At 35.4% G+C, this 26,183-nt stretch overlaps 1 protein-coding gene and 1 long non-coding RNA gene across 5 annotated transcripts; both read left to right on the top strand.

Annotated features, from left to right (window-relative positions):
• The first annotated feature begins 12,710 nt into the window (after nt 1-12,710).
• Nucleotides 12,711-14,810, top strand: LOC145057716 (transmembrane protein, putative (DUF1218)). The gene is made up of 3 exons (XM_079005592.1): nt 12,711-12,954; nt 13,846-14,111; nt 14,316-14,810. Exons 1-3 carry the CDS (start codon nt 12,808-12,810, stop codon nt 14,695-14,697), a joined length of 795 nt encoding a protein of 264 aa, XP_078861718.1. The 5' UTR covers nt 12,711-12,807; the 3' UTR covers nt 14,698-14,810.
• Nucleotides 14,811-22,261: 7,451 nt separating this feature from the next.
• Nucleotides 22,262-25,425, top strand: LOC145059364 (uncharacterized). 4 transcript variants are annotated; one of them, XR_013686750.1, is made up of 6 exons: nt 22,262-22,454; nt 22,661-22,795; nt 23,027-23,081; nt 23,163-23,488; nt 23,640-25,010; nt 25,106-25,425. It is a non-coding gene; the product is annotated as an uncharacterized LOC145059364 (long non-coding RNA). The 4 variants fall into 4 exon arrangements; XR_013686751.1 differs by having other exon boundaries at nt 22,264-22,795; nt 23,640-24,622; nt 24,930-25,010; XR_013686749.1 differs by having other exon boundaries at nt 22,266-22,795; nt 23,640-23,822; nt 24,524-25,010.
• Nucleotides 25,426-26,183: the final 758 nt, after the last annotated feature.

Below are 26,183 nucleotides of genomic sequence, written 5' to 3'. Positions count from 1 at the left end.
AGGGATGTTGAGATTTGCAATTTGGTTGCCATGGAGGTTTCAATGGTCATCTTGGAGGATTTGCAGGGTATGTTTGGCACGATCAAGGATGAGCTAGTAGTTATGATCGATGAGCGTCTGAGAACCTTCCGAGCTGAGGTGGGTGCTGGTCATCCCAAGACTCGTGAGATCTCTTTTTGGGAGTTTCGTGTTTATGGGGCTACTGAGTTATTTGGGAAGAAGGAGTCCATTATGAGTATGCATTGGATTGAGGAGAAGGAGAGCATGTTCTTGGCGAGTTCTTGCCCTGATTTGGCAAAACTTAGGTTTACGACATGCATTTTGTGAGATGGGGCATGAGAATGATGGGGTGGAGTGCTCTAGGCTCTTGGACTATAAGCGATTGAGACCATGACTTAGGCAGATTTCATTACCATCTTCAAGGAAGAGTATGTACCAGCAATCAAGATACAACAATTGGCTCAAGAGTTTCAAGCTCTTACACAAACAATGGAGAATATGACAGAGATCACCTCCAAGTTCAATAAGAGGGTACTACCGGTTCCACAATATGCTGTTGACGGGGAGATAAAGATAATGAGGTATCATGTTATGTTGAGGACTAAAATTAGAGAGTTTGTCAGTATGACGACCTGTAAGATACTTGATAAGATGATTGATTCTACCTAAAAACAGGAGCTTAAGTTGGAGCTTTGGTAAAAGAGGAATGCTCCTTAGGTTAAGACTGCAATGATGTCAGCTAAGAAGTCCAAGACCTCTAATTCATGTTTTGGGGGTCATCACAGCTAGAGCCAATGTAAAAAGTGTAGTAGGTCACATGAGGGATCTTGTTATGTGACTAGATCGGGCCGCTTTAAGTGCGGCCAGAAGGGGCACTTTAGCAAGGAATGTAAGCAGTGGAAACAATTTGTTTCCACTATAGCCAAATCGGACATAAGAAAACCGATTATCCAAGTTTGTCTGATGGATAGGCAAGGGTACCCAGTCCATCCACCCTGAGGACCATTGATGGCCGTTTGGTCAAGACGGAGGCTCTTGTAGTGAAGATCCAAGCGTTATAGTTGAAAGTAAAGGAGGCTAGAGCAGCACCGGATGTTGTTATCAGTATGTATTTATCGCTTTATTTCATGGTTCTTTTCTTATTTATGCTTATTATTATGTTTGTGATTAGTTATGTTCCTAGTCAACGTTATGCATGCTCTTGTTCTATTTTTCCGGACGCTAGTAGATCATTTGTGTTGCTAGCAGTCTGTAAGAGTTTTGTTATCATTGTAGGAGTATTGGACCACCCTTTAGTGATGGATACTGAAGATGATCATACTGTTAGTGCATCGAGGGTTTATCGAGATTATGACTTAGAGATGTTCGGCATGAACTTTTTGATCGACCGTTTTCCTATTCCTCTTAGATAAGCATGTGTTATTGTGGGTGTGGATTCTTTGAACCGGTTTAGGGATATGATCAACAACGATCATCACCTAGTGCGGGTTAGAACCCCAAGTGAGGGAGAATTGGTTATTCATGGCAAGGCGGCATGACCATCTGTTTAGCTGTGAGAGATAGGAGATACTTGCAGGATGGGTGTTTAGGATTTCTGGCTTATATTATGGATACTCGGGTTAAGGGAAAGAATACCATTGTTGATGTACCTATAGTATGACATTTTCTAGATATTTTTCCCGAGGATTTACCATGAGTGCCTCCTGGTAGGAAGGTTAAGTTCAAAATTGATCTAGTTCCAGGTGCGGATCTGATAGCCAAGGAACCTTATCGGCTAGCACCTCCCAATATACAATGAGTGTCAACATAGCTTCAGTAGCATTTGGCCAAGGATTTCATCTGACTAAGAAGTTCACCGTGGGGAGCACCTATCTTGTTCATCAAAAAGAATGATGTCTCGCACCAGAAGTGCATTGACTATAAAGAGATGAAGAAGCTCATAGTGAAGAACTATTATCTGCTTCTGACTGATGATTTATTTGATCAGCTCCATGGTGTATCTTGGTTTTCCAAGATTGATTTGAGGCCGAGTTACCAGCAGATGAGAGTTAGAGATGAGGATATTTAGAATACGAACTTTAGGACTTGTTGTGCGAATTGTGAGTTCATGGTGATTCCATTTAGGCTTATCAATGCATAGGCAGCGTTCATGGATCTCAAGAACCGGGTGTACAAGTCGATACTGGATTGGTCGGTGATCGTGTTTATAGATGATATTTTGGTCTATTCTGAGACTAAGGATTAGCATGAGGTACATTAGTGGAAGGTTCTTGAGACTCCAAGGAGGGAGCAGCTTATGCCATATTCTCCAAGTGTGAGTTTTGGTTGTGCGATGTCCTGTTCTTGGGGCACCTTGTCAGCCAAAACAGTATGTTAGTCTATCAAGCTAAGATTGAGGAAGTGATGTGGTAAGGTTCTGAGGTGTCCATCTGAGATTCCAAATTTCCTTGGGTTGGTTGGTTACTATAGGAGGTTTATCCAAGATTTTTTAAGATTGTGATACCTTTGACCCCAATTAACAATGAAGAATGTGACTTTTCAGTGGGGGCCTGAACAGCAGAAACATTTGAGATCTTGAGGCAGAAATTATGTGAGGCATCGATTTTGACCATTCCCTAGAGTGTTGAGGATTTTGTAGTCTATTGTGTTGCATCAATCATAGGACTGGGAGTTCTACACATGTAGTGGGGTCGATTTATTGCATATTCTTTGAGGTAGTTGAAGTCTCCCGAGGTTAACTATTCAACTCATGATTAGGAGTTGGGGGTAGTGTTTTTTACCCTTAAAATTTGGTGACACTATGTTTACGAGGTTTAGTTTACCATTTACACGAACCACACGAGTTTGAGATACTTGATGGATCAACAAAATTTGAATATGAGGCAACGTATGTGGTTCGATGTAGTTAAGGGCTACAATTATGAGATATTATATCATCTAGGTAAGGCCAAGGAGGTGGTCGATGCCTTGATCTGCAGGGTGAATAGTGCTCCTATAAGAGATGTATGTTTGAGGACGACTATTGTTACCCCAATCTTGGAGATGATCAGAGGAGCACATGTCGATGCAATTAAGGAGAACTGTAAGAGTGAGTGAGTTGTTGGTCATGTTTAAGCTTTTGATATCAACATTCGTGGTCTGTTGATCATTCATGGAAGGGTTTGGGTTCTTTATTCGGTTGGGGCTCGATAGACTTTGATGGAAGAGGCACATAAATCTAAGTTATCGATTCATCCAGGGGCGACGAAGATGTATAGGTATTTGAGACACAGCTACTGGTGGCCCTGTATGAACTAGAATGTGGCTTGGTAGATCGAGAGATATTTGATGTGCATGAAGGTCAAGGTTGAGAATCAGATGATTCACAAAAAATGCGACCTTTGGATATCCCTCTTTGGATGTGGCAACATATTACCATGGATTTTATTACTAAGCTACCTAAAATTGCTCGTGGTTTTGATACTAATTAGGTTATCATTGATCGATTGACTAAGAGTGCTCATTTCATTTACATCCATGAGATCTCTTCAACGGTGAAGCTAGATGACATCTATGTTCGTGAGATCATTTCTCACCGTGGCATGTCAACTTTTGTAGTTTTTGATTGAGATGTGAGGTTTACTTTCAGGTTTCGGAAGCGGTTTCATGAGGATCTGGGTACATAACTTCACTTCAATATAAAATATCACCCTCAGATCTACAGACAGAGCATGAAAACCATTCTGACACTCGAGGATATGTTAACGGCTTATATCATAGAGTTTGACAGGAGCTAGGACTCTTATCTTTCTTTGGCGGAGTTTTCTTTCAACAACATATATCATTCTCGTATTGGTGTACCTCCCTTCGAGCTTCTTTATGAGAGGAAGTGTCTAACCCTATATACTAGGAGTGGTTGGCAAAAGATTCATGGGGAGCATGGAGGTGGTGCTCAAGACTATAGAGCTCATTCAGCAGGTGAGGCAGACATGTCAAACCACAAGGTAACTATAAATATACCCTTTAGCTGCCAAAATAACTTAAATTTCCAAAAGCATAAAGCGGATAAGAGAAAATATGAAGTAAACTTTTTAAAGTCTAATGTTTAAATAATAAATTGAATTAGAATGTTATAATAAGCTTGGCATTATTTCTTCCATCAAGTTGCCATATATTTTGTAGTGCAAAACTTTCCTACATCTATGTTTTTATTAAAAAAATTATTACAACACACATCATTCGACAAAGTGAAAGGGATCGAGTTTTTATAAAGATCATCCATCAAGAATTTTGTTGCATTTTGTCTAACCAACCTTGTTAAATGTGACTTGAGCATTTCGAGCATTCTCATTGTGAAATCGGAACTTAATGGATCACTTGAGGTTCATGGAGCGTGTAACAAAGGAACAGATCATCAGAGAAGGGAATGGATCATTTGACAAAGGAATGGATCAAGTACCTAAATAATTGATCTTATACAAGGGGGTATGGAGGACTTGGAAGAAGTATGGAGCACCTGGGAGTGAGATCGAGCACCTTAATGCATATATGTGTCATTTGTGTCCTTTATGAGCCATGGTATCCCTTGATGACACATGGTATCCCTTGACGAGCCATGATGCTATGAAGTTTTCTATGATGCTCAAGATTGTTCATGGATGCTCAGTAGTTGAAGATACTCAAGGAATACACCATGATGTGCCACCATGATGGATGATATGCCACATATGCATCAAGGTGCTCCATCATGTGCATGCTCCATTATGGCTCAAGGTGCTCCATCATGTGCGTTACTCATGCTCATGTGTTGCATGACATGGACAAATGTTCTAGAATCTATTGCTTGGCAGATTGTGATTGTTTGACACCACTAATGGGCCAATGGGCTTGGCCCATTAAGGTTTTAGGTCTGATCCCTTCATTATAAATAGGCTAAGTGCATCCTTCACAAAGTTTAAACACTCAACACATAATAGAAGTTTAGCGTGTCCAACTCCCAATGAGCAGAAAAAGGCTTATGACACTCCTAATAGAAGCTTAGTGCTAGATGCACCCCACAAGGCTGAATACGCTCTATATGAAGTTAGGATGCCTCCCAAAATACGACACATTGCATCCCCAGGCGAGAAAAACACAATTAATCAAGGGAAGATGCCGACCAAGAAGGTCAATAGAAAGACACATAGTTATGCATACACAAACAAAGGAACGCAGGCATTCAATAATATGTCAAATAAAATACAAAAAGATAAAGTAATATCCATTTAGACATTGGTGATACACCCAACTAACTATTACATCTAAGACCACACATGGTACAAGTACCTCAAACTCCACCAACAACCTCATCCTCATCCTCACCACCAACACTTTCCCTAGCAGTCAGCTCAGCAACACCACCAACACCCACCCTATCACCATCAACGTCATCCCCACCTGCAGCATCACCCATGGGTGCGTCAACATCCTCAAGCACACAGAGTTGCCTTATCTCGACCATATAAAGTTGGCCCAAACCAATCAGAGCAGCGTAATCAAGGGTCACAAAGCTAACCAATGCATCATCCATCCTTATGGTATGGCTAGATCGGTAATCACTTGCTTTAGGATCATAAGTCCCAGAGTCAATCTCCACCTTCAATCTTGCATGACTGAATTCCTCCCTAGCCACAAAGACAACATGAAAAATTCGGCTAACCCTGCCAATAAACTCTGGGTGCTCAAGTAGCTTATCCATAAAGCGCACAACCCCTACCTGAATAAGCTAATTCCAGTCCCGATGCAATGCCCCAGCTTCAACCGATGCTTCTTCAATAAGCTTGTGACGGTCGACGACATTGCGTTCCAAGTTTTCATTCTGTATCATCAACCCTTCATTAGACCGGGTGAGAGAATTATTGAAAAATATTTGTATGTGATTGTCACTTGAAAATAATTTGAGTCTATGTCTATATGTTTTAGGTTGGAAAGATCCTGAAGATTCAACAAGTGTTTGAAGAATCAAATGTTGGAGCACTTGAAGTTGACATGGAGAACTTGCTGAACATGGAGCACTTGCTGAAAGAAAGTTGGATCATCATGATCTCACATGGCACATCTAGATCATATGTGAAGCATCAAAACATTGATGGCTCAACATGAATAATGGTGGCTCGTCTCAAGTCAATGGATCAACATGATCACGTTGATGGCTCAACATGATTGCAAATGATGCATCATGTACAATGATTGCACGTCCAAATTCTCAATGGCGCATTCCGTTCATTCATGGTCCATCATGAACACATGGTTGTACATCTTCAAGTTCAAGACACATTCCAACATTCAAGAAACAACTCAACTTTATCAAGGACACTTTTGGAAGTTCACAACATACTAGAAGACAATGGATCAACATGATGTTCATGATGTTCATCATACTTTCAATGTTGATCAAGAAGGATCAAGAGATATGAAGACTCAAAACTTTGATGGAACCTTAACGGAATAGTAACTGAATTGGAATATTCCATCAATTCTCTATTAAGTAGGGCAAAGGTGTCACTAATGACTAAGCCATGACAACGTGTCAACACCTGGTCAATCTATGTAATAGGCTTTTCCAAAACCTATAAATAGGCCCCTTTGGGCTCCATTATAAAATTGCTCTTCCTGCTCATCCTTGTTCATTTCTGCTCATTTTCTGTTTAGAATAGTTTTCGGCGTGTTTTAGTGTGTTTACAATTAACCTCTTGTAACTGAATCTTTATGAATATTAGACACTTTTGAATAATTGATCTTGAACATACAAAAACTTTTTCATCATTAACTTGGTTGATTCATAATTCTTCATTTCCGCATTACTTGCCACTTGATGATTCTAAAACTTTGTTTCAATATTTTCAACACTTGGACTCTTCAAGTCTAGGTTCACTGAATTTCTTCACTTCATCAAGAATCCACTTTTTCTTCTAAGGTCGATCGCATATCCTCTATAACCATTTTTCTGATATCAGGAGGTTATAATTTTGGCCAAACTTGTGGTTTTCTTTCTCAAGCTATGCGATCTAATGCTTGTATTTCGCCTCACTTGCAACGAGACCGGCATGAGCCTGATCCATCTCATTAAAGTGTTGAATGCGTCGGGAGACAACTGATGGGTTTTGTACAAACAATCCTATGTGTGCATGCAACCCTAGAATTGGATCTATGTTTTCACTATTAGATACACAACATTATGAACACATAATAAAACCCTAATGTGGCTTACTATTTTCGAAATTCACCAAGAAGGTTAGATTACATACCTCTTGTTGTTATATTGCAATAACAACTTAAATCTTCAAACCCTAAGTCTTGAAAGCAAGCACCACAAGTGTAGTGCCTCTAATGGCTCACAAACACCAAGAGCAAATGGAGAGGTAATAGAGAGAGGGGAGAGGTATAGAATTTTGTCCCTAGGAACCCTTGGGAAGGCATGGACGAATTTCATTAGCCAAGGGGTCTTTATATAGGGTTGGGATTAGGGTTTCAGTCCTTATCCTTATCCAGTTACTTGCCCACCAAGCAACCACCAAATAAGCCTTGAAAAACCCTTATCTCTTGGGCCTTGGACGATTTCAAGGATATCCTTAACCTTGAATTCATCCATCCTTTAACAAGGATAACCATTGCCCTATTTTGCAACCATCACATAATTACAATTCAGCCCCTCTAGTTTAATTAATTACACTTGATCACAAAATTAATTCCTGATTAATTATTGACCAACATTAATTAAACAAATATGATTTCTCCTTTAATATATTATTCTTATAACATATTAATAAATCATAATAACCTCTCTCTCTCTCTCTCTATTTATTTCTCCAGTCAAGTTGCTTTGGTGAAGGTAACCCAAAAGGACCATGCACAATCGGGTCAAGTACTTGACAAATATGGTTACGGGATTAGACACTAATCCAACAATAACGACCAAGTAAGATATGGCTTGAGCATCAGAATACGCCATATTATGAAAAAGGGCATGATTACCCATAGCATCCATGTCCGTAACAACAGCCGGAGGAAGAGCATAACAGGTAAACTCCAAAGCATTGGTACGAACGGACAACCTGGAGTCATTACAAAGATTCCAACCTGGAATGAAGGAGGCTGCACCAGGACCAAAAAGGCCTTATAGAACCTCCTTTGAAGGAGTTTCATGGTGCACACCCCCCGCATAACCCTGTGAAGAGGAAGGGATAAGGGTAGGTATTTAGACAACTTTCACTGGAATTATCGGCTGCTTGAAATCCCCTTGATGCCCCTAAAATTGGTGTATGTCGTCATTGGGGATCAATTCAACTCCCTTGGGCCCGAAGGAGATCAAAATCAATGGACAGGTGAGACCTAACCTCTGTTGAACACGTCGTCAGATGTTGGTAAGGATAACAACGGAGGAAGCCTCCCCCAGTGGCTGCACCACTGGAGATAGAAGCACAGCCAAACGATCAACACGCTGTGGTGTTAGGAGAGCATCGTGGAGATCAACCTCATGGTGCTCTATCTTCCCTTGATACCGTTTCCTCATAACATAGTCCATCGATATTGGAGACTCGACACCTGCCAAAATAATAAAAGTTCTTACATGTTGGTAAGCTTGTAAAGAAAATGAGGGAGACGGAGAAGAGAAAAAGATCAGAAATGCTTACCGCCAACAATGGTATAGAAAATAGGCATCTTCCTTCGTGCACGCCAGACATGACTCATTCCAACACCGGCAAGGAGGACATCTGAATCCTTATCGGAAACGACTTGTATTGTCTTCAGAAAGTCAGCAATAGCCTAATTGTGCAGAAATAGTTTAGAAGTAACATTTGTCTTGCCAGTTCTTGGGAGTTTTACCGTTCGGAACTAGGATGTGACCACTAAGACGGGTGGAGAATGTGAACGTGTCACCAGTGGCACTAAATTGGAAGAAGAACTTGAAGACAAAAAAGTCGGGGTGGATATTATTAGTCTGACAAAATATCTTAAACGCCACCATCTTGTTGACGGTGTTTGGGATGAGCATCTGAATGCTGCAGACATTTTTCTGAAGTAGCTCCTTTTAGAAATCGGTTAAGGGGAGGAGAAGCCATGCATCAAAGATTTTCAGATAAATACCAATTTTCCCAAGAGTATGTGACAAGATCATCAAATCAACAACTGAAAACTCCACTCCGTCCGCCAGAGAAAAACCATAAGTGTCTTGAAAAAGCTCAAACTCTGTAGGAGATGGAACGATGTCGAGTTGGTTCTCCATGAAAACAAAAAAGAGAAAGCAGAAAAGAAAGGTCAAGAAGAGAGAAAGAAGGAACAAGATAAAATGTGTAAGCAAAATAAGGGAAAGATCTTCGCTTATAAGGAATACGGAATGAGGGATATTCAAAATCCCTGGCGAATGACGTGACTGACTGGCATAATGACCAGTCACACCACTGGAAAAATCGAAGCGTCTCTCGAACCCCATCTTGTTGTGTGTACAGGCAGTTAAGTCCAGAACATTATAGCTAGCTTAGTAAACGTTATAGCTAATGGACTGGGGGACTTGATAACGTCCCCCCTAGCACGGGCCAGGAGTTGCGCTCTACCATGCTGAAGGTGCTTCAAGGCAGACTTTAAACCAAGCTACTCCCAGTGTAGCCGCCCCGATAGAGTCTCGCGCCCGCGTGGAGGGCACAACCCTGTAGCGGGTGCCTTCCACTCTATGAGAAACTCAACGACTCCAAGAGACAAGGAGTATGCTTAGAGCATTACCATCTAAACCAATCCTTAGCTTTGGCACTATGAGGAGTATGATTTGCCAATTAAGACGTCGGATCCTGTCATACCTGACGACCTTGTCTCACGTACGGACTGGAAGGAGATCTTAATATAAAATCTCTCATCCGCCACCTTGAAAAGTAAGTTGTTCCCTCTCAATTCAAACCCTACACTCTAAGTTTAGTAGCTGACTTGACCGTCGGAGCGTTTTCCCGGGACCTCCTCCTGGAAAACAGTTGATGGCTTTCCATTGTTGTAACCACACAAGTCTTCCCAGAGCAATCAGAGCCACGGCATTAGACAACTGAAGACCCATGCTGTATCATATATATATATATATATATATATATATATATATATATATATATATATATATATATATATATATATATATGACTAAACTGCTCATATTGTCCCTGTGGTTAGCTCAAAATTACAACTTTTTTCCAAAAAGGTTGGACTAGCACCAGAGGTCCAAACTTTTTATTTTGTTGCGAGTTTGGTCCAATTTGCTTTAAACTTTTTTCAAATGATAGATTTGCTCCTATTAATATGATTTTCAATTTTTTCTTATTTATTTTTCTAATTTTAGATTTAAAAGGAAAAAACAAAAAAATCCACCCATTACAAAATCAAATGTTCATATTTACACCTACTCTCCAAATAAACCATCTCAATTCCCATATCAAATTTTCAAGAAACAGATGAAGCTATGAACACCGTCACCTGCCAGAACCGCCACCACAACCACCGTTCTTGCTGTAAACCACCTCCAAAACCCCCTTCGAATCCCCAAAACCAGTAGATTACAACCTTCAAGATCCAAGAACACACCCGACAAAAAAGGTTTCGGGTGAACACACTCTGTTCTGGAAAACCATTCACGAAGATCCTCCGATTTGAAAGTCATCGCCGCCTTGAGCTCACCATTGCGACCGGAGAAGAAGAATCGACAGAGAAAAAAGGGGGCGGAGTCGCTCTAGCACCGACGCCGGAGGAGAAAATATAGCACTCGATCTGTCGATTAACAACCAGAGGGGGTGAGACCACCATTGCAGATCCTACTCCGATTAGTGTTATCGTCTTCAATCCCAATCGTTTCCGCCACCACCAACCACTGGAACATGCAAACCACCGCCGCCGACGAAGATGAAGCTATGAACATCCAACTTCGGATCTACAACATCCCCAACATCCAAATCTGTCTCTTTGTCGTTTGGCTTTCTAGCGCCACCATCCTATCCTTGACCATCTCTGTGTTAGCGTCGGCGAATCCTTGACCGTCTACTCCTTGACAAAGCTGGCGTGCAGATCTATATGTCACCGCCTCTCATTCCCCGAAGATTCTAATGGCGTCGCTCTTGTACCCCAACGTTTAAAGCCACCACCACCGTCTGGAAACCTGAAACTAGTGTCGTCGATCTTGTACCCCATCATTTTTCCGGCAAAAACCTCGGATTTGAAAACAAACCTGGGAAAATCTCAAACCTGAAAAGTTTTTCCAGTGAAAACAAACCCCTAGTTCTTCATCACTGGATTCGACTTTAGGAGGTGGTGGTGTTGACCTGTAGCGACGATAGTGTTTATATTTTCCGGCGGTGGTGGTCATATTTTTCTAGCAATGGTAGTGTTTATATTTTGAGTATTTGAGTGTGTTTAATGTACAAAGAGATAGAAGGGGGAGGTAACATCATAATTTTTCTTTCTTTTGTTTTTTTAGTTATTGAAACATAGAAAAATAGAAAAAGAAATTAATAGGGGCAAATCTGTCATTTGAAAAAAGTTTAAAGTAAATTGGACCAAACATTTTTGGACCAAAGTGGCAATTTTGAGCTAACCATAGAGACCATTTATGCAGTTTAGTGTGTGTGTGTGTGTATATATATATATACACTAAAATAATTGAAGATAAATATGTCAATCTCTAATAATTTTGACACTTGTCATTTTGTGATATTTTTAAATAAATAATATCCACATGTCAATTTATGGTTTTTTCCAATTTTTAAAATTAAAAAGCCATATAATACTTATATATACTTATATATGTAAACTATCAAATGCAATAAATATTATACTAAATTGCAACTAATATGTTTCTTATTTCAAACTTTTATTTTAAAAAAATACTTATTATTTACATTTTAATATTTTATTTCTTTATCAACGCGTGTAATACACGGATTTTACATCTAGAATATATATATATATATATATATATATATATATATATATATATATATATATATTAAAAGAGTTAGTATTTGAATTAACCTAATTACTTTTTTATTTGAGAAAAAAAAGTGGTGCCACTAGCATATAATATAAAATTGTAGCTATTTTTTTTGTTTAATCCTCTCTAATAAATGAAGGTTTTTTTTGCCACTTGTCACATTCTCATTCAATTGGTTTGAATTTTTTTTTTTTCCAGATGTCATTTTATGTTTTTCTATTTTATTAAATTCCACATAAGCTTCTTTTATTTATTTAAATTTAAAAGATAAAAAACATTTATATTATAATAATTCATTATTTTTCTTATTTTTTTATAAATTCGAAGTTGTTAAATATTTTGATCTTTATATTTAACTTTTTTTTTTAAATTAACTCATGTAATAAATGAGTCTCACAATTAATATGTATATAACAAAACTATTTGAATTTAATTATTATAAGTTTGAGGTTTACGGCCACGATAGAAAATGTAGTTGTATGCCACGACTAGATAAAATTTGGTAAACATTTCTTAATCTCTTTAATCGGTAAACAATATTTGCCAAAAACATACCTTTGAAATCCTTAAAAACCAAGAATCTATACGTTGTGGATATTAACTTGCATGTAAAGCCCCTTTGGTGACACACCAAGACAAAGAATCTCTAACCTTTAAGCAACCTTTCACCCAAGCAATTCTAAAATGCCAAAACTTCAAACTCATATGCCTTTTTATCTGCCCTCATCTCATATTTCAACATTATACTACGCACATGACACACTATCACATTCCCTCAAAGGCTCAAACACACACAACACCTAAATACACACACTAGCCTTGACCCTTTAATGGCGGTGACACATGCAGATCTTGCACCAAGTCGTCGAGGAACTGATATCGGGAGTAAAACTGGCGTGGCGTTGATGGTCATCTCCATACTGCTTGGCTTGCTTTGCTTCGTTCTTTGTCTTATTGCTGAGGCGACACGCTCGCAGGTTTTCCATCTCTTTTTTTGATCGTGCTATTTGATTGTAGTTTGTTTGCTATAAGTAAAAAATATATATTATTCTATTCAGATAGATATTTTAGCTTGTCAATATGATGATTATCTTATAAAATAGATTAAAATTTGTGTTCATCGATTTTAATTGTGAAACAGGATATATTGTTTTTAAAATAAACTAACCAATTCCTCTAAGTTGACAAAATGACACATTGGTCCATTTAACTAAAATAAATTTATAATTTGCTACATATGAAATTCCGAACATAAAGTGACAAATTTTCCCACTTCAAGATTACTAACTACATAATTGAGTTATTAGATTTTCAATTTATAATATTTTAGAGTATGTTTTGTGTATATGGTGATAATGAAGAAAATCCATAAAAAGGCCAAAATATATCATAAACTCGTCTGTTAATTCATAAAAAGATCATTACAACACAAGGGTTTAACCATAAGGGTTCTGGCATATTGTCGTACTGGGAAGGCACATGAAAGATGATGGATAACCTATTAATCCATATTCAAATCCTGACACAATCATTTTTCTTATGGTTATGGAGGTTTGTTCACGATGATTCTACATCATGAGGCATACTCTCATGTTTGCACGGAGATTAGTTGAGGTACATGTAAACTGAAAAGTCAGAACCAAAAAAATATTAAATATAAATGAAATTTAGGCATGTTTATTTTCTTTATTCGTCTATTTCATTGACTTACTCTGTGAACTTATTATTATACATCAAGTCAAAAAGAAACATCATATGTAACATACCCGATTAAGCAGTATTCCAATTTAGCTTATCAAATAAAAAAATAATCATGTTAGTTATTATGAATTTTTGATAAAAGTTATAATTTGCTCATTTTTACACAGGTAATACGAGAGGCAAGTGGAAGTGGTGGAGGGGAAGCGCATAAGAGCGATTGTAGATATAGTGGCAATGGCGAAACACCACTAATTTGTGCGGCGGGTGCATTTGTAGCCCTTGTGATCGCTATGGTGGTGCAACATACACATTTGTTGTTATCTGTTAGTAAATCGGACCCTGATCCTAGTTTACTTTTGACTTGGGATCCTCTCTCAAATGATCATCTCAACACTCTCACTTGGCAAGCTGCATTTTTCTTCGTTACCACTTGGTACATCTGAAAAAACGTTATTAAATTATATTCGTTTATTTGTTTCACATAAATTGTAATACTTGAACACATATAGTTTATAGAAAACTATGGAACAATAACTACGTATGTTGTTTACTTCAATTTGCGATGTAGTTTAAACTTGTGTATTTTATGGGGACATACAATGCTAACTATGAAAATGCTTATTCTCTTAAATTACAGGATTTGCTTTTCGGTGGGCGAAATTTTATTGTTGATTGGCTTAAGTGTCGAATCAGGACACTTGAAAGGGTGGTCAACCCCAAGGTCTAGTTGCTTCACTGCACGAGAAGGCTTGTTCTCTTCGGCTGGGGTGTTTGGGATCACAACAGTCTTTCTTGCATCTGGGTTGTCTATGACGGCTTTACGAGCACAATGGTTATTACAAGATCAAGAAAATGTTCGTCAAGAGGTTATGCAATCATCAATCCTTTATGCATCCCCGCCAAGACCATCAGAGGATCGAATCATGGCTGTTGGTGGTGAAGCACCAATTGTTAGACATGATCTATACCAAGAGCCGGGGCTAACTGAATATTTAAGGGCTTTTGATAAACTTCTTTAACTTATTTTTCATGATTGGATGGACAATAAATTTGTTCATTAGTATATACTTTTTGTGCCAGTATGCCATTTCGGCTTTCATTATAAGTTATGACATTGTACATTTTGAACTTACTCCGGAATTTAAAGTGATAAAACACACCCTTCGACTAATAAGACGATAGTAAAAGAAGTTTAGAAAAAAGATATTATTTTAAGTTTTCATTTATATTAAAATACATATGTAAACAAAAAAAAATCTTAGTCATATCTTTGTATTTTTGTAAGCATGTGGCAGCTATATCATTTTGGTGTATTTTAATCACATTATCTAATATAGATTATCAAATTATATGATTATATAAATATGAATTAGATATGTTGCCCAAGCTCCGCATAAGTCGCGTGTGTCTGATTTGAGTGTCGTTTTTGTTTATACATTAATAGGTGTCGTTGTTGATTCTTTTAGTTGACTTTGGATTATGTTCATACGGATAAACAATCGTCTCATAGGGCAGGAAAAAAAACAAAAAAGTTAAATATGATAACCAATATACAAAAAGACACAGAAGTACAATGCTGAAAACATTCAAAAAACGTGAGTTTCACAAAATATGGCCCAATTTCCAATTGGGCCCAATCTCTTCACATGAGCCTTAGTCTAAGGCCCAATAATGCTCTCCTTAACCCAAATGTTCGATTTTAGATGGCCCACTAAGGCCCAAAACAGCAATGTCCATGGAAGTATCCCAAACGAGGCCCAAAAGACGCAAAGCCCAAATCATTGAGTACGCGGGGCATACTCAAATGTACGGTAAGTGTATAGGCTGCATGGCTTGTACGCTATGCGTACGAGCTTGTATGCCTAACGTACTCACTAATTAATCCATATTTCCAAAAAGCTCTTAAATCCTTAAGACTAAGGGTCCCAATTACAGATCTGAGTCATATGAAGTATCTTAAACCATAAAGTCATGAACTTGGTGGCTTTGCATGCCCCAAATGAACCCAATATCGAAATATCACACATTACTTCCATAAAATGAACTCAACCTCATGCATGGGTGGTTTAAAGCTCCAAAGATGGCTACTTTATGACTCTAGGACCAAAAGAACACATAGAGTAGCAACTATAAGCTTCAAAAATGACAATAATCCACAAGATCTCATCCATGGGACCGAAAAGGTCCAAAAAAATCAAACAAAGGAGATCTAAGGATTAACAAAGCATGTTCTGAGTTGTATACCTCAATGAATGCCAAATGATGATGATAACCCTGATATTCAAGCTCAAACTCCAACAACTCTCCTTCACCAACTTCTTCTTCTTCCTTCCAAGGCACCAAACTACCAAAAATGCACTCCACAAGGTCAAGAACCACCAAGATGATAAATGGTTCGATATTAGGGTTTCTGGACAATATAGGTTGTTAAGGAGGCTAACACATGGGGCTTAATGACATTATATAGGCTTGAACCCTAGAAATTAATGTTTTGAGTCTAGCCACATACACTGCACGTACAATCAACCAATTAGAATTTTGATATTTGTGTCCGCACTACTATGCTGAAACTTCAAAAAATCATAACTTCATCTTACGCAGTCAAATTTGGACGTTCTCTATATGCGCACTCTCAGTTTAATGACTACTATGAATTTCATTTAGATCACTTATGTTAAAAAGTAATTTATCAAAAATCCACTTTTTACGATACATAGGGTTGTGCCAGTATAATCGCGAAACATCGAAGAAGCATAACTTCTTTATACAAAGTCGGATTTCAACGTTCTTCATATGTATGAAATCCTTGTCACATATACTATGATTTTGGTTAAGATTATTTATCCTAAACAATCTTCTATTAAAAAATAATTTTTAACGCTTATTATCTTTAAATTGACTAGACTGAATCTGCAGGTGTTATAGATAGCTAGAAGAAAATCTTGAACATGTGGTGCACGTAAACACTGGAAAACTGCTTTCTACCTAGCTATCATGTCGAAATGTACTTCCATATCTTGGACAATTTTACTAAAAATGACAATCGCCAGTGTGTTCTGGGATTTGGGGGGCAGTGTCCTTAGTAGTAAAGTTGCTAATGTCAATGTACAAAAGTTTGTTATAAAGAGAAGCCAAGGCACAAGAAGGGAGGTTGTCACCTCGCCAATGGCCTTCAAGAATTTCTCTACGAACACATTTTGCACCACCTGAAAGAATTTTTCCGACAATTGTTGCAATCCCGTGAAGATTTCACGACATAATAGTCGACGGTGGTGTCTGCAAGCACCAGAGCCGTCCCAAGTCGATTGGAGGCCCGAAGCGAAATCGACGCTTTAAAATTAAGAAATTTATTATCAAATAACATATATATATATATATATATATATATATATATATATATATATATATATATATATAAGTATTTAGCTTCAAATGCTGAATTTTAATAGGTGCAAGTCTTAATGTGATTTGTACAATACATTTATGCATAGAAAAGTGATTCTATTGGTCAACCATTGAAAAAATCTAAGGAAAATTTCAAAGTTCCTTAATTACGGATCGATAGGAAGAATCATTCAACAGTTTACAAAATTTTGTTGCCTTCTTCTCTTATCCCCTATCCTCGGGCCTATATTTATGCATATTAATCTTATCTTATAAACTTATAAACAACAAGACACTAGTGGTGTACCAAAACAAATTCACCTCCCTTGGACACTTCTACTACCTCAAACAATTGTGAAATCTTCCAACAACTACCTTTGTCGTCGCTACCGCACCACCAACCAATCGCCCTCCAAAAATGTGACGAGAAATTAATCTTGATCGATAATCACCAAATTTCATAGCAATTATTTGCATTCATCCTTGCTCCGACATCACTGTCTCACGTTCTCCCTAAGGATCAAAAAGGTAAAAATGGATAATAAAAAAATACATTCGATTGTTTCTTCTTCTGTTGGTTAGTTTCCTTTTTTTCAAAAACATACTGCTTAAGCCTTTAATCATATGTTATGTTACTCTGTATGTGTATGTGTCCGCGCCTATTCTTGAGGAGAAAAAGTAATGCTTAATAGTTTTCCACCAACTGTTCAATGAAATTCCTCTAATACATACACATAATTACATTGTCTTTTAACCGGGTGATGGAAGATCAATATTTGTTGAATCTGCAGAAACACTTGTGAATGATGTAAATGGTCATTCAATTATCAAGAAGTAGATGAAAAATACATCGAGATCTCCATTTATGCGGAAGAAGTAAGCCATCTAGATTCAAATCAAATTTAGTCACTAATACCGGATATAAAATCTCTTTTGATTACTAGGTATCATAATTATTTCTCAGATAATATTGGGTATAAAACCTTTTTTGATTGTTCGTTAATACTAAATGCTAACATATCTTTTATCTTTATACAATGAATGGTGTCATTCTTATAAAAGTTAGTGATTATTTGTCTTAAAGTCACGAAATATCCTCTGGGTGTTTCGGTAAATGGTAATGATTTTTTTTTTCTTGTAGTTAATTGGTATTGATATTTTAACATATTTGGTTTCAAGATGGAAATGGATATGTGATTTGGGTTTAATAAGTTATTACAATTTGTACAATTTTTTTCTTTAGGGGATGATCTGGGATTTTCTTTTCCCCTGGTATCATTTCTCTCTTCCCAAAGCTAGTATATGCTACAATGTTTGTACCAGAACGTAAATTGTTCTTTTTCAGTTCTAGAAATGCAAAATTTTTCTTTATATGGGTTAGAATACAATGTATCTTTCAAATCAAGAAACATCTAATGTTCTTGGAGTCTAACTTGAAAAAATTGTAAAGTATTTTATGTTTATAGGTTGCAGAATTGGATCAGAAGAATTTTGAGGCCACTCGGGCACATACAATGCAAAAGGGACATTCTGGAGAAAGAGCTTGCTGAAATTCAGAAGGTTCTATCGGTAATGCAGGTTGGTGCTTCCTTTATTAAGATTCTTTGTTACCTGATGAATCTATCAATATTTATTTGCAGATTTGTAAAATAGTTATATTGAAGATCCGTGTGATAACGAGCCTTCATCTAAGTTAAAGGTTTATTTTTTGTTTCATTGAGAAAGGTATTGAACATTGGTTTTGTTGGGGTTTACTCGTTACTCCATTTTTGTTGGATAGTCTTTGTTTTTTCAAAAGTACATAAAATAGAGGAGCAGGCGTTGAGTAAAAAACAGATTTAAAGATATGGAAATTACACTCTGTTTTAGGATTTGGATTAAAGTTCTTCAAGTGGTTAAATAGTAACTGTCTAGATTTATCTTTCAATTTTATTTAAAGAAATTTCCTAATTTATCTTTCATTTATGTACTACTTTAGATATTCAAGTGATGGAAATAAGGAGTAGTTGCAGTGATTGTTTTGTCATGGATGATTTTGGTTCATACTCAACCTCTAAAATGGTTACCTTGAGTAAGTTTATCTTTGTTTTTCATTTATATTTAATTACATGTTTGGCTTCAAACATTTGTATTTAGTTTGATATTGGTTGCCCAATTGTGGAAGCATATGTGACTTCTTGTGTCCAGAAAATTCGGTTGCTGTTAAAAGGAAATAAAATGAAACTTAGCACACTGGAGTCCTCATTAGATTTGGCTGGTGTATTATTGAAAAAACAAAATTCTTTTGACTATTGATAAAATGATAAAATGAGTGTAAATGTTGTTAATTTATTGTTCAATGTTTTTTTTTCGATTTGTATATAAAAAGAACACCAAGGTTGATTTAGATTTTGTAATCCTTTTGTTTAACTGAAAAATGGATGATGTTTTGAAGCAGCAATTAGAAAAAGGAAAAGAACAATGTTTACATTGAATAAATTCCGGTGTTACAGAGAGTTATTGACTATGGTAAAATCACCAATGACTACTTTTTTGTATCTTGAGATATCACTATACCATATTACAATTTTTCTCTCTATATATTCAAAATTTAATTATGTTGATTTTCTTTTATTATATTATTTTGATATCTATCTATGCATTTATGGTTAACAAAATTTATGATATAATTTTACTTAGATGTTTTGATTTCATTATTTGTTTTCCATAACTAATAGTAACGATTAAAACAATTATATAGGAAAACTTATTTTAAAATAAATGATAAATAAATGCATTTAAAATGGTATGTTAGTTGATCTACGAATTTAAAAATATTAATGGACAACATCAATAAACACCATGAAAACCATGAAACAATGGATAAATAAGTGCATTCAAAATGGTCAATTAGTTTGTGTATGGGTTTAAAATACTAATGGACAAAGTTAATAAGCATCTAATATGTTTCAACTTATAAAATTATGCAATCACGGAGTATATTCAATCATTCCCTTGAACTACCCCTAGAATTCTTGAATTCCCTGCCCTAACAAATTTCATGGCATTATCAATGCAAAAGTGCTTAAGAACTTATTGAATCAAACACTACAGACGATCAATCCAAAAACAACAACATATTAGACCCAAAACAGTTCATCAAAAAAAATTAATCGCCATCTAAAAACAATTATATATATAATGAATTATACTCCTTCGCTGCATCATGAGGTTCCAATCGGTTCTGATGTTGATTCCAAAGTTTAAACGATTGTTGTAACCGGTTTTGGTACTAAGCATGTATAATTACATCTCCAAACACTTAGACAATGTGTATGCGTATGTAATAATGGTTCTCAGTAAAATAGGGGTGGAGGAGGTGGGTCATGGTACAAACCATGAAGAGAAAGTTGGATGACCAAAAGAAAACTAATATTCGGTGGTTCTAACACTCCTCGGTACAACCTAAAAACAGAATACTCGAACCTAAAGGGAACAAACCACAAAAAGAAAACTAATCTTTGGTTTTTGACACGTCTCATTACCTACAACTACGACTGAAACATGAATGTCTGATAAACTATTTGTCCAAAAGAACTAATCTCCTTTAGAAACTGATTTATGAGAAAAGTATTTGCATCCGTCGCTTGGTGCAGGCAAACGACTAGTATGTGTGTGTGTATATACATATACATAAATATATATATATATATATATATATATATATATATATATATATATATATATATATATATGTGTGTGTGTGTGTGTGTACTCGCGTAAAGGGGCAACGATAAATAGCTCTTTTTGAGAGTAGTTTTCTTATGGAGAAATATTTATTAAATTTTATTATTAGTTATTATGTAAAAACAATTACCGCTTTTACATAAAATGATTGTGTTTAAACCTTATATTTATATTCCATGTTTATACATTTAATGTAGTTAATTAATACAAGTGTCTTTTTTGTAAACAACATAGAGAATAGTGTAGTGGTGTTGGTTGAGGGATGTTGTGTTGATATGGCTAACTCTTATGTATATACCTTATAGCCTAAAAATGTAGGTGAAGTTTTATAGCTAATCAGTTTTCAGTTTAACAAATTTAAATTAATTTATATATATACATGAATTTAATGCTTTAAAATTATCATTTTGCTCCAAATTAATTTTCTTAATAACTTTCATTGATTCCAGTCTGCAAATTTTTGATAAGTATTAATGATATTTACACAAAAAAATTTTGTACAAAAAAACTTTGTAACTTATATCTTTTAAATTCAAGATATGATTAATATGCTTTATAATATAGTATAAGATATATATATATATATATATATATATATATATATATATATATATATATATATATATATATATATATGGAAAAGTGAATATGTGGTTGTTATGTACCTAAGCTTTGGTATAGAACCTTGTAAACGATATAATTTTAAACAAAACAAAACAAATTTCATTTTCTCTTAATTTTGTTTTAATAGAATATCATTGAATTGAGTTAAATTTTGAAATGAAAAAGATCAATTATATATCTTTTTATTGCAAAGAGTTCTTGAAGTTTAGAGGGAAAGTAAAAAACCAATATTTTTTACCGAATATAACAAACGCTTTGTCTTTCAATTAAAAAACTATATCCAATGATTTTGTGAAAAACTTGATTGAGTTATTGCATGTTTTTCTTTTATTTTTTATTCTATTCGTTTTCATTTAAAATTTAGTAGGGTTGATTAGATGGTCATGACTTTCAATGCTTTAAGTTCTTAGATACAATGAAGAAAAAGAAAATAAATTTGATCGGTTTAGTAAGTCATGTGATTAAGGAATAATACTAGATGAGATATCATGATTAGTTTGGAAATATATGCATCAAAACTACATTGTTTGGAGAGGTTCTATATATAAGCTTAGGTACATAACAACCACATATTCCCTAAGCCCATATATATATATATATATATATATATATATATATATATATATATATATATATATATATATATATATATATATATATACAGACACAATAACTTTATGCTATGCGGTCAACATAAATTTTATTGACTCAGTCCCTCATCCCCTATCCGGTCTAACAAACTCCCCCAACCTTTTTTATTCGGTCAAACATGTGAATTAGTCAAACTTAAACCATCGTTCCTCAATTTTAGCCAATTGAATTTGTCAAAACCATCAATTACATCGGTTAGATTGGAATTATATAGCTCTTTCAAATTGCAGATTCAATTGGCATCTCCGATTTCTCCATTCTCTTCCCATGTTCATCCCTATCTCCCTTCCTAGTGCATCGAAACAGCCATTGATGACCTAACCCCAAATTGGTGATCTTAACCTCGCACAGTAATCAAATCCTGAAGCAATCACATATAAAATTGAAAGAGGTATCTCTCCTTATCTCTTTCAGTTGATTTTGGTCCACTTTCCCCTGCACTAATTAAGGAGGTTCAGTTAAATTCAACCCCAAAATCTCAAATATCTCGGCCCCTATCTCCTTATATGATGACCACAAATTCTCATTTTTTTTCTCCCCCACCTCCCATTTTCTCCATTTCAGTAACCACTAACATGTTTACTCTCTACACAACAGCCGATAACCACAACAATCGTGTCGCTATGTCTGCATGCTACACGTAGCAGCCGCCGCCACCACCATCAGCTGCCACTTGCCTCTTCTAGGATCTAAGTAGAATTTTTGGAGGATCACCATTCAATATGTACTATTGTAAGTTCTTCAGATTAATTGATATTTTGTTTGTTTAATTTTACTTTGGTATCAAAATAGATCAAAACAGTCAAAACCTAAGGATCTCAGTGTCGACCTCCTCTCTACCTCTTTCTCTCTCTCTCTCTCTCTCTCTCTCTCTCTCACACACACACACACACATTCTGGTTATAAATCACAGATCCACGGTTTGGGTTTTTTACTCTTAATTTTTTTGATTCTCTTGTGTAGGTCATATGAATTAAAAAAGGATGGGATTGAATTATGCTTAGTAGACTGAATCGAGGTATGTGTATAATAATGTTTGTGTTTGTGTTTTTAAATTTGTGTGAATATGTGTGAGTATTACATGCCCTTAAATATGTAGACATTGATAGATGAAGCCAGATGAGGATTCTTCAAGATCTGTGTTGAAGATTTTCACTAGATAAGTGAAATTGGTGAATATGATTCTTGATTTTTTTTTGTCGCTTCAGTCCAAGAATTGGGTTCTTTATTACTTTATATCTGATTTTCTTTTATGGTTAATGGTGTTAGGTCTTCATTATGTATGCAGAAGGCTTCTTGTTGAAGTTGCCCTAGGATGTCTAGAATCTTGAAAAGAAGCCGCATAAACCATAGTGTTGGTCATTGAAGATAATGGATTGAAAATTCCGTATTAGAACTTCTGAAGGGGTTGGGACATCTTCACAGGTTTTTACTTTAATCCTTACTTGTAATTGATTTGATTATTTTTATATTTTTGTATTTTTATCTTATAAATATCTTGGGTTAAGGCTTTATCATATTAGGTTTGTTCCTAAAAAGGTTTTTAATATGTTTCTCTATTGTGTTTTCTTTGTAGGTTCAAAGAACTCAACCAAGAGGGCTAATGAGAAAGTGGAATCTGATTTCTGATTGTCATTTTTGAACTTGGAAGGAAGGCTTTTGAGTAGGTAGAATCATAAACCATTTGTGGACATCATAGTCCTCAAACAGCTACATCTCTAGCAACAAACCACCATCATGAAGATCTTTAGTAATCTTGGTCCTCTCTCTCTCTCTCTCTCTCTCTCTCTCCCTCTCTGATTTTAGATCATAGATCCACTAAGAAAATTCCAAACTAATAACCAAGGTAAACTTGATTCTTTTGAAAATTGGTTGTAATATATCCATTTTTTGTCAATATGGGTTCATGTGTTCGACTTATGCATTTATTAAGGTTTATTGAACCTTTTTTTGTTGTTGTAGTTTCTTCCTATATTGAATCAGTGACATTTACAATCACATTTCTTTTAACCTCTTATTTGTAAATTACAATTACAATATTACCATTCAGTCTTTGGCAGATTTAAACCAATTTTTCTTTCATATTCTCTATAATGAACCTACTAAAACTCACAATCTGTAAAAGAAAACAACTTTTGTTTCTTTATCGATGTTTTTAGTGTTCTAATCATCAAATCACCACCATTAGCTAGGATTGAAATTGTTGATTTCTTTTTTTAATTAACGTTTCCACTAAAATTTTCAATGTAATACGGTTCAAGAAGATACTTGGGTAGCTGCTTTTGGGAAAAATGGTATACATCATGGTTAGGTGATTCATGATGATGTGATTTACCAGATTTTAGTTTTTTATAGATCTGACTTGCTCCAAGTTTGTATACACGTGTGTAGATATGAGTTTATAAATATGTGTTTGTATAGATATGATAACCATTAATCATTTTTTCATCTGTTTTTTAGATAAATGATTTTACAGCAAATGGATGATACTAAAAGAATTCATAAAGGTCTATGAACTAACAAGTTTACAATGTTACATATATTATATGGGATCTGAAGGTTGGTACTTCTATTAATTTGTTTATTATAACAACCTACTTTCATTTCTTCATATTAAAGCTTTTCATTTGATAGGAACAAGTTGAAAAGAAATATGTTTACCTTAATATGTCATCATATTATGAATTTGTCAAAGCGTCATGTGTGCTCAAGTTCTCTCTGATCCATGGATAAACAGAGGGGGAAATTTACCTTTTATACCTTTTCAATCTGGTGCTATATTAAAAAAAAAAAAAACAATTCTTCCCTCGCTTATATGGAATTCCCCGAGAAAGCTTATCCTTACTTTCATGTTTCTTGCTGTAAGGTTTGCTGATATTCCCAAATTGTGTGAAGTGTGAACCAAGAAATACATTTGCTGATAATATGAGAATTGTTTGCTATACATGTGAGTCATTCCAATGTGAATTATTTTTTGATAGATAGTGGAATTAATTTCTTAGAATGTATTTTGTTAAGCCATGGAAATGGTTTGCCATACAGGTGAATAGCTGAAATTGAAATAAAAAGGAAAAACACAAGGAGCAGTGTGCGGTCCGATGGATTTTTCTCTACAATTCGACGGTAGATTTTGCAACGATAATTTGTGCCACATGCCCAAGATATAGAAGGAAGAACGTTCTATTTTTAGTGGATTTTTCTTCGAGCAAGTAACTTTGTCTCTGGTCGGAAGGATGAATATGTAACTTTGTTTCTGAGTAACTTTATCCCTTTTTATATTTTAAAAAGTTAAAGAGGTCAATAGAGTTCAATTGTCCAATGAAATGTTAAAGATGATTATTAAATGAATGAAAAAGGTGAGTCTTATTATAATATTTCTTCGACAAAGTTGAACTTATACCTATTCCATGTTTCTTACAAAAAGTTGAACATATATGAATTGAAGTGTTATATGACTCTTATTAGAATAAATTTTAAAGAATGCTTAAGAGAAACAATAAAAACAAATTTTCATAAAGAACACAAGAGAACACTATCTTAAAGATGATTTTTTTGTTAAAAGTAAAAATTTATTAAACAAAATTGAACTTATATTATATTCAACTTTATATGACCCTTACTGAAATAAATATTAAGAAGGCTTGAGAAACCCTAGAAAATTGAAAATCTAAAAGTGAAAAAGTGAATATTATCTTAACTAAGAATTTTTTGTTCAAAATAAGAATTTACTCGTACCCGTCGTTTGGCGGGGGTAAACGCCTAGTTGTTTAAAATGTATGAGTTAACAACTAACCACTACAACTATTAGGTTCTGCAAAAGAAAAATAACAATAATAGATTAATATCAAAAACCAAACATCTAAAACATTTTGGAAAACCGTAGGTTTGGTTTTGCGTTTAAAAAAGATTAACTTTTTAGGTTTGGTTTGATAATTTGATTATATAAAACCCAAAAAACATAACCAAAAAGGGATAAACATATGGACCGGGGAACTGGCTGGAACCGGTACCGGAACCGGCACCGGGACCCGATGGAACTGGTCGGGTCGGGCCGAGACCGGGACGTTATTTTTGTGGATTTTTGGAACCGGGAACCGGAACCGGAAAAAACTGGAACCGT

This window comes from Lactuca serriola, chromosome 6, assembly GCF_051521515.1.
Source record: "Lactuca serriola cultivar US96UC23 chromosome 6, Lser_US96UC23_V15, whole genome shotgun sequence".
NCBI classification, from domain to species: domain Eukaryota; kingdom Viridiplantae; phylum Streptophyta; class Magnoliopsida; order Asterales; family Asteraceae; genus Lactuca; species Lactuca serriola.
Note: the sequence above shows the minus strand (reverse complement) of the source record. Positions and strands in the feature narration are given on the sequence as shown.

Bases quoted from the DNA above. Each gene is read 5' to 3' on its own strand.
- LOC145057716 (XM_079005592.1), top strand. From the start codon at position 12,808: ATGGCGGTGACACATGCAGATCTTGCACCAAGTCGTCGAGGAACTGAT. The intron at 12,955-13,845 runs GTTTTCCATCTC...ATTTTTACACAG, and splicing joins CTGAGGCGACACGCTCGCAG to GTAATACGAGAGGCAAGTGG. The intron at 14,112-14,315 runs GTACATCTGAAA...CTTAAATTACAG, and splicing joins TTTTTCTTCGTTACCACTTG to GATTTGCTTTTCGGTGGGCG.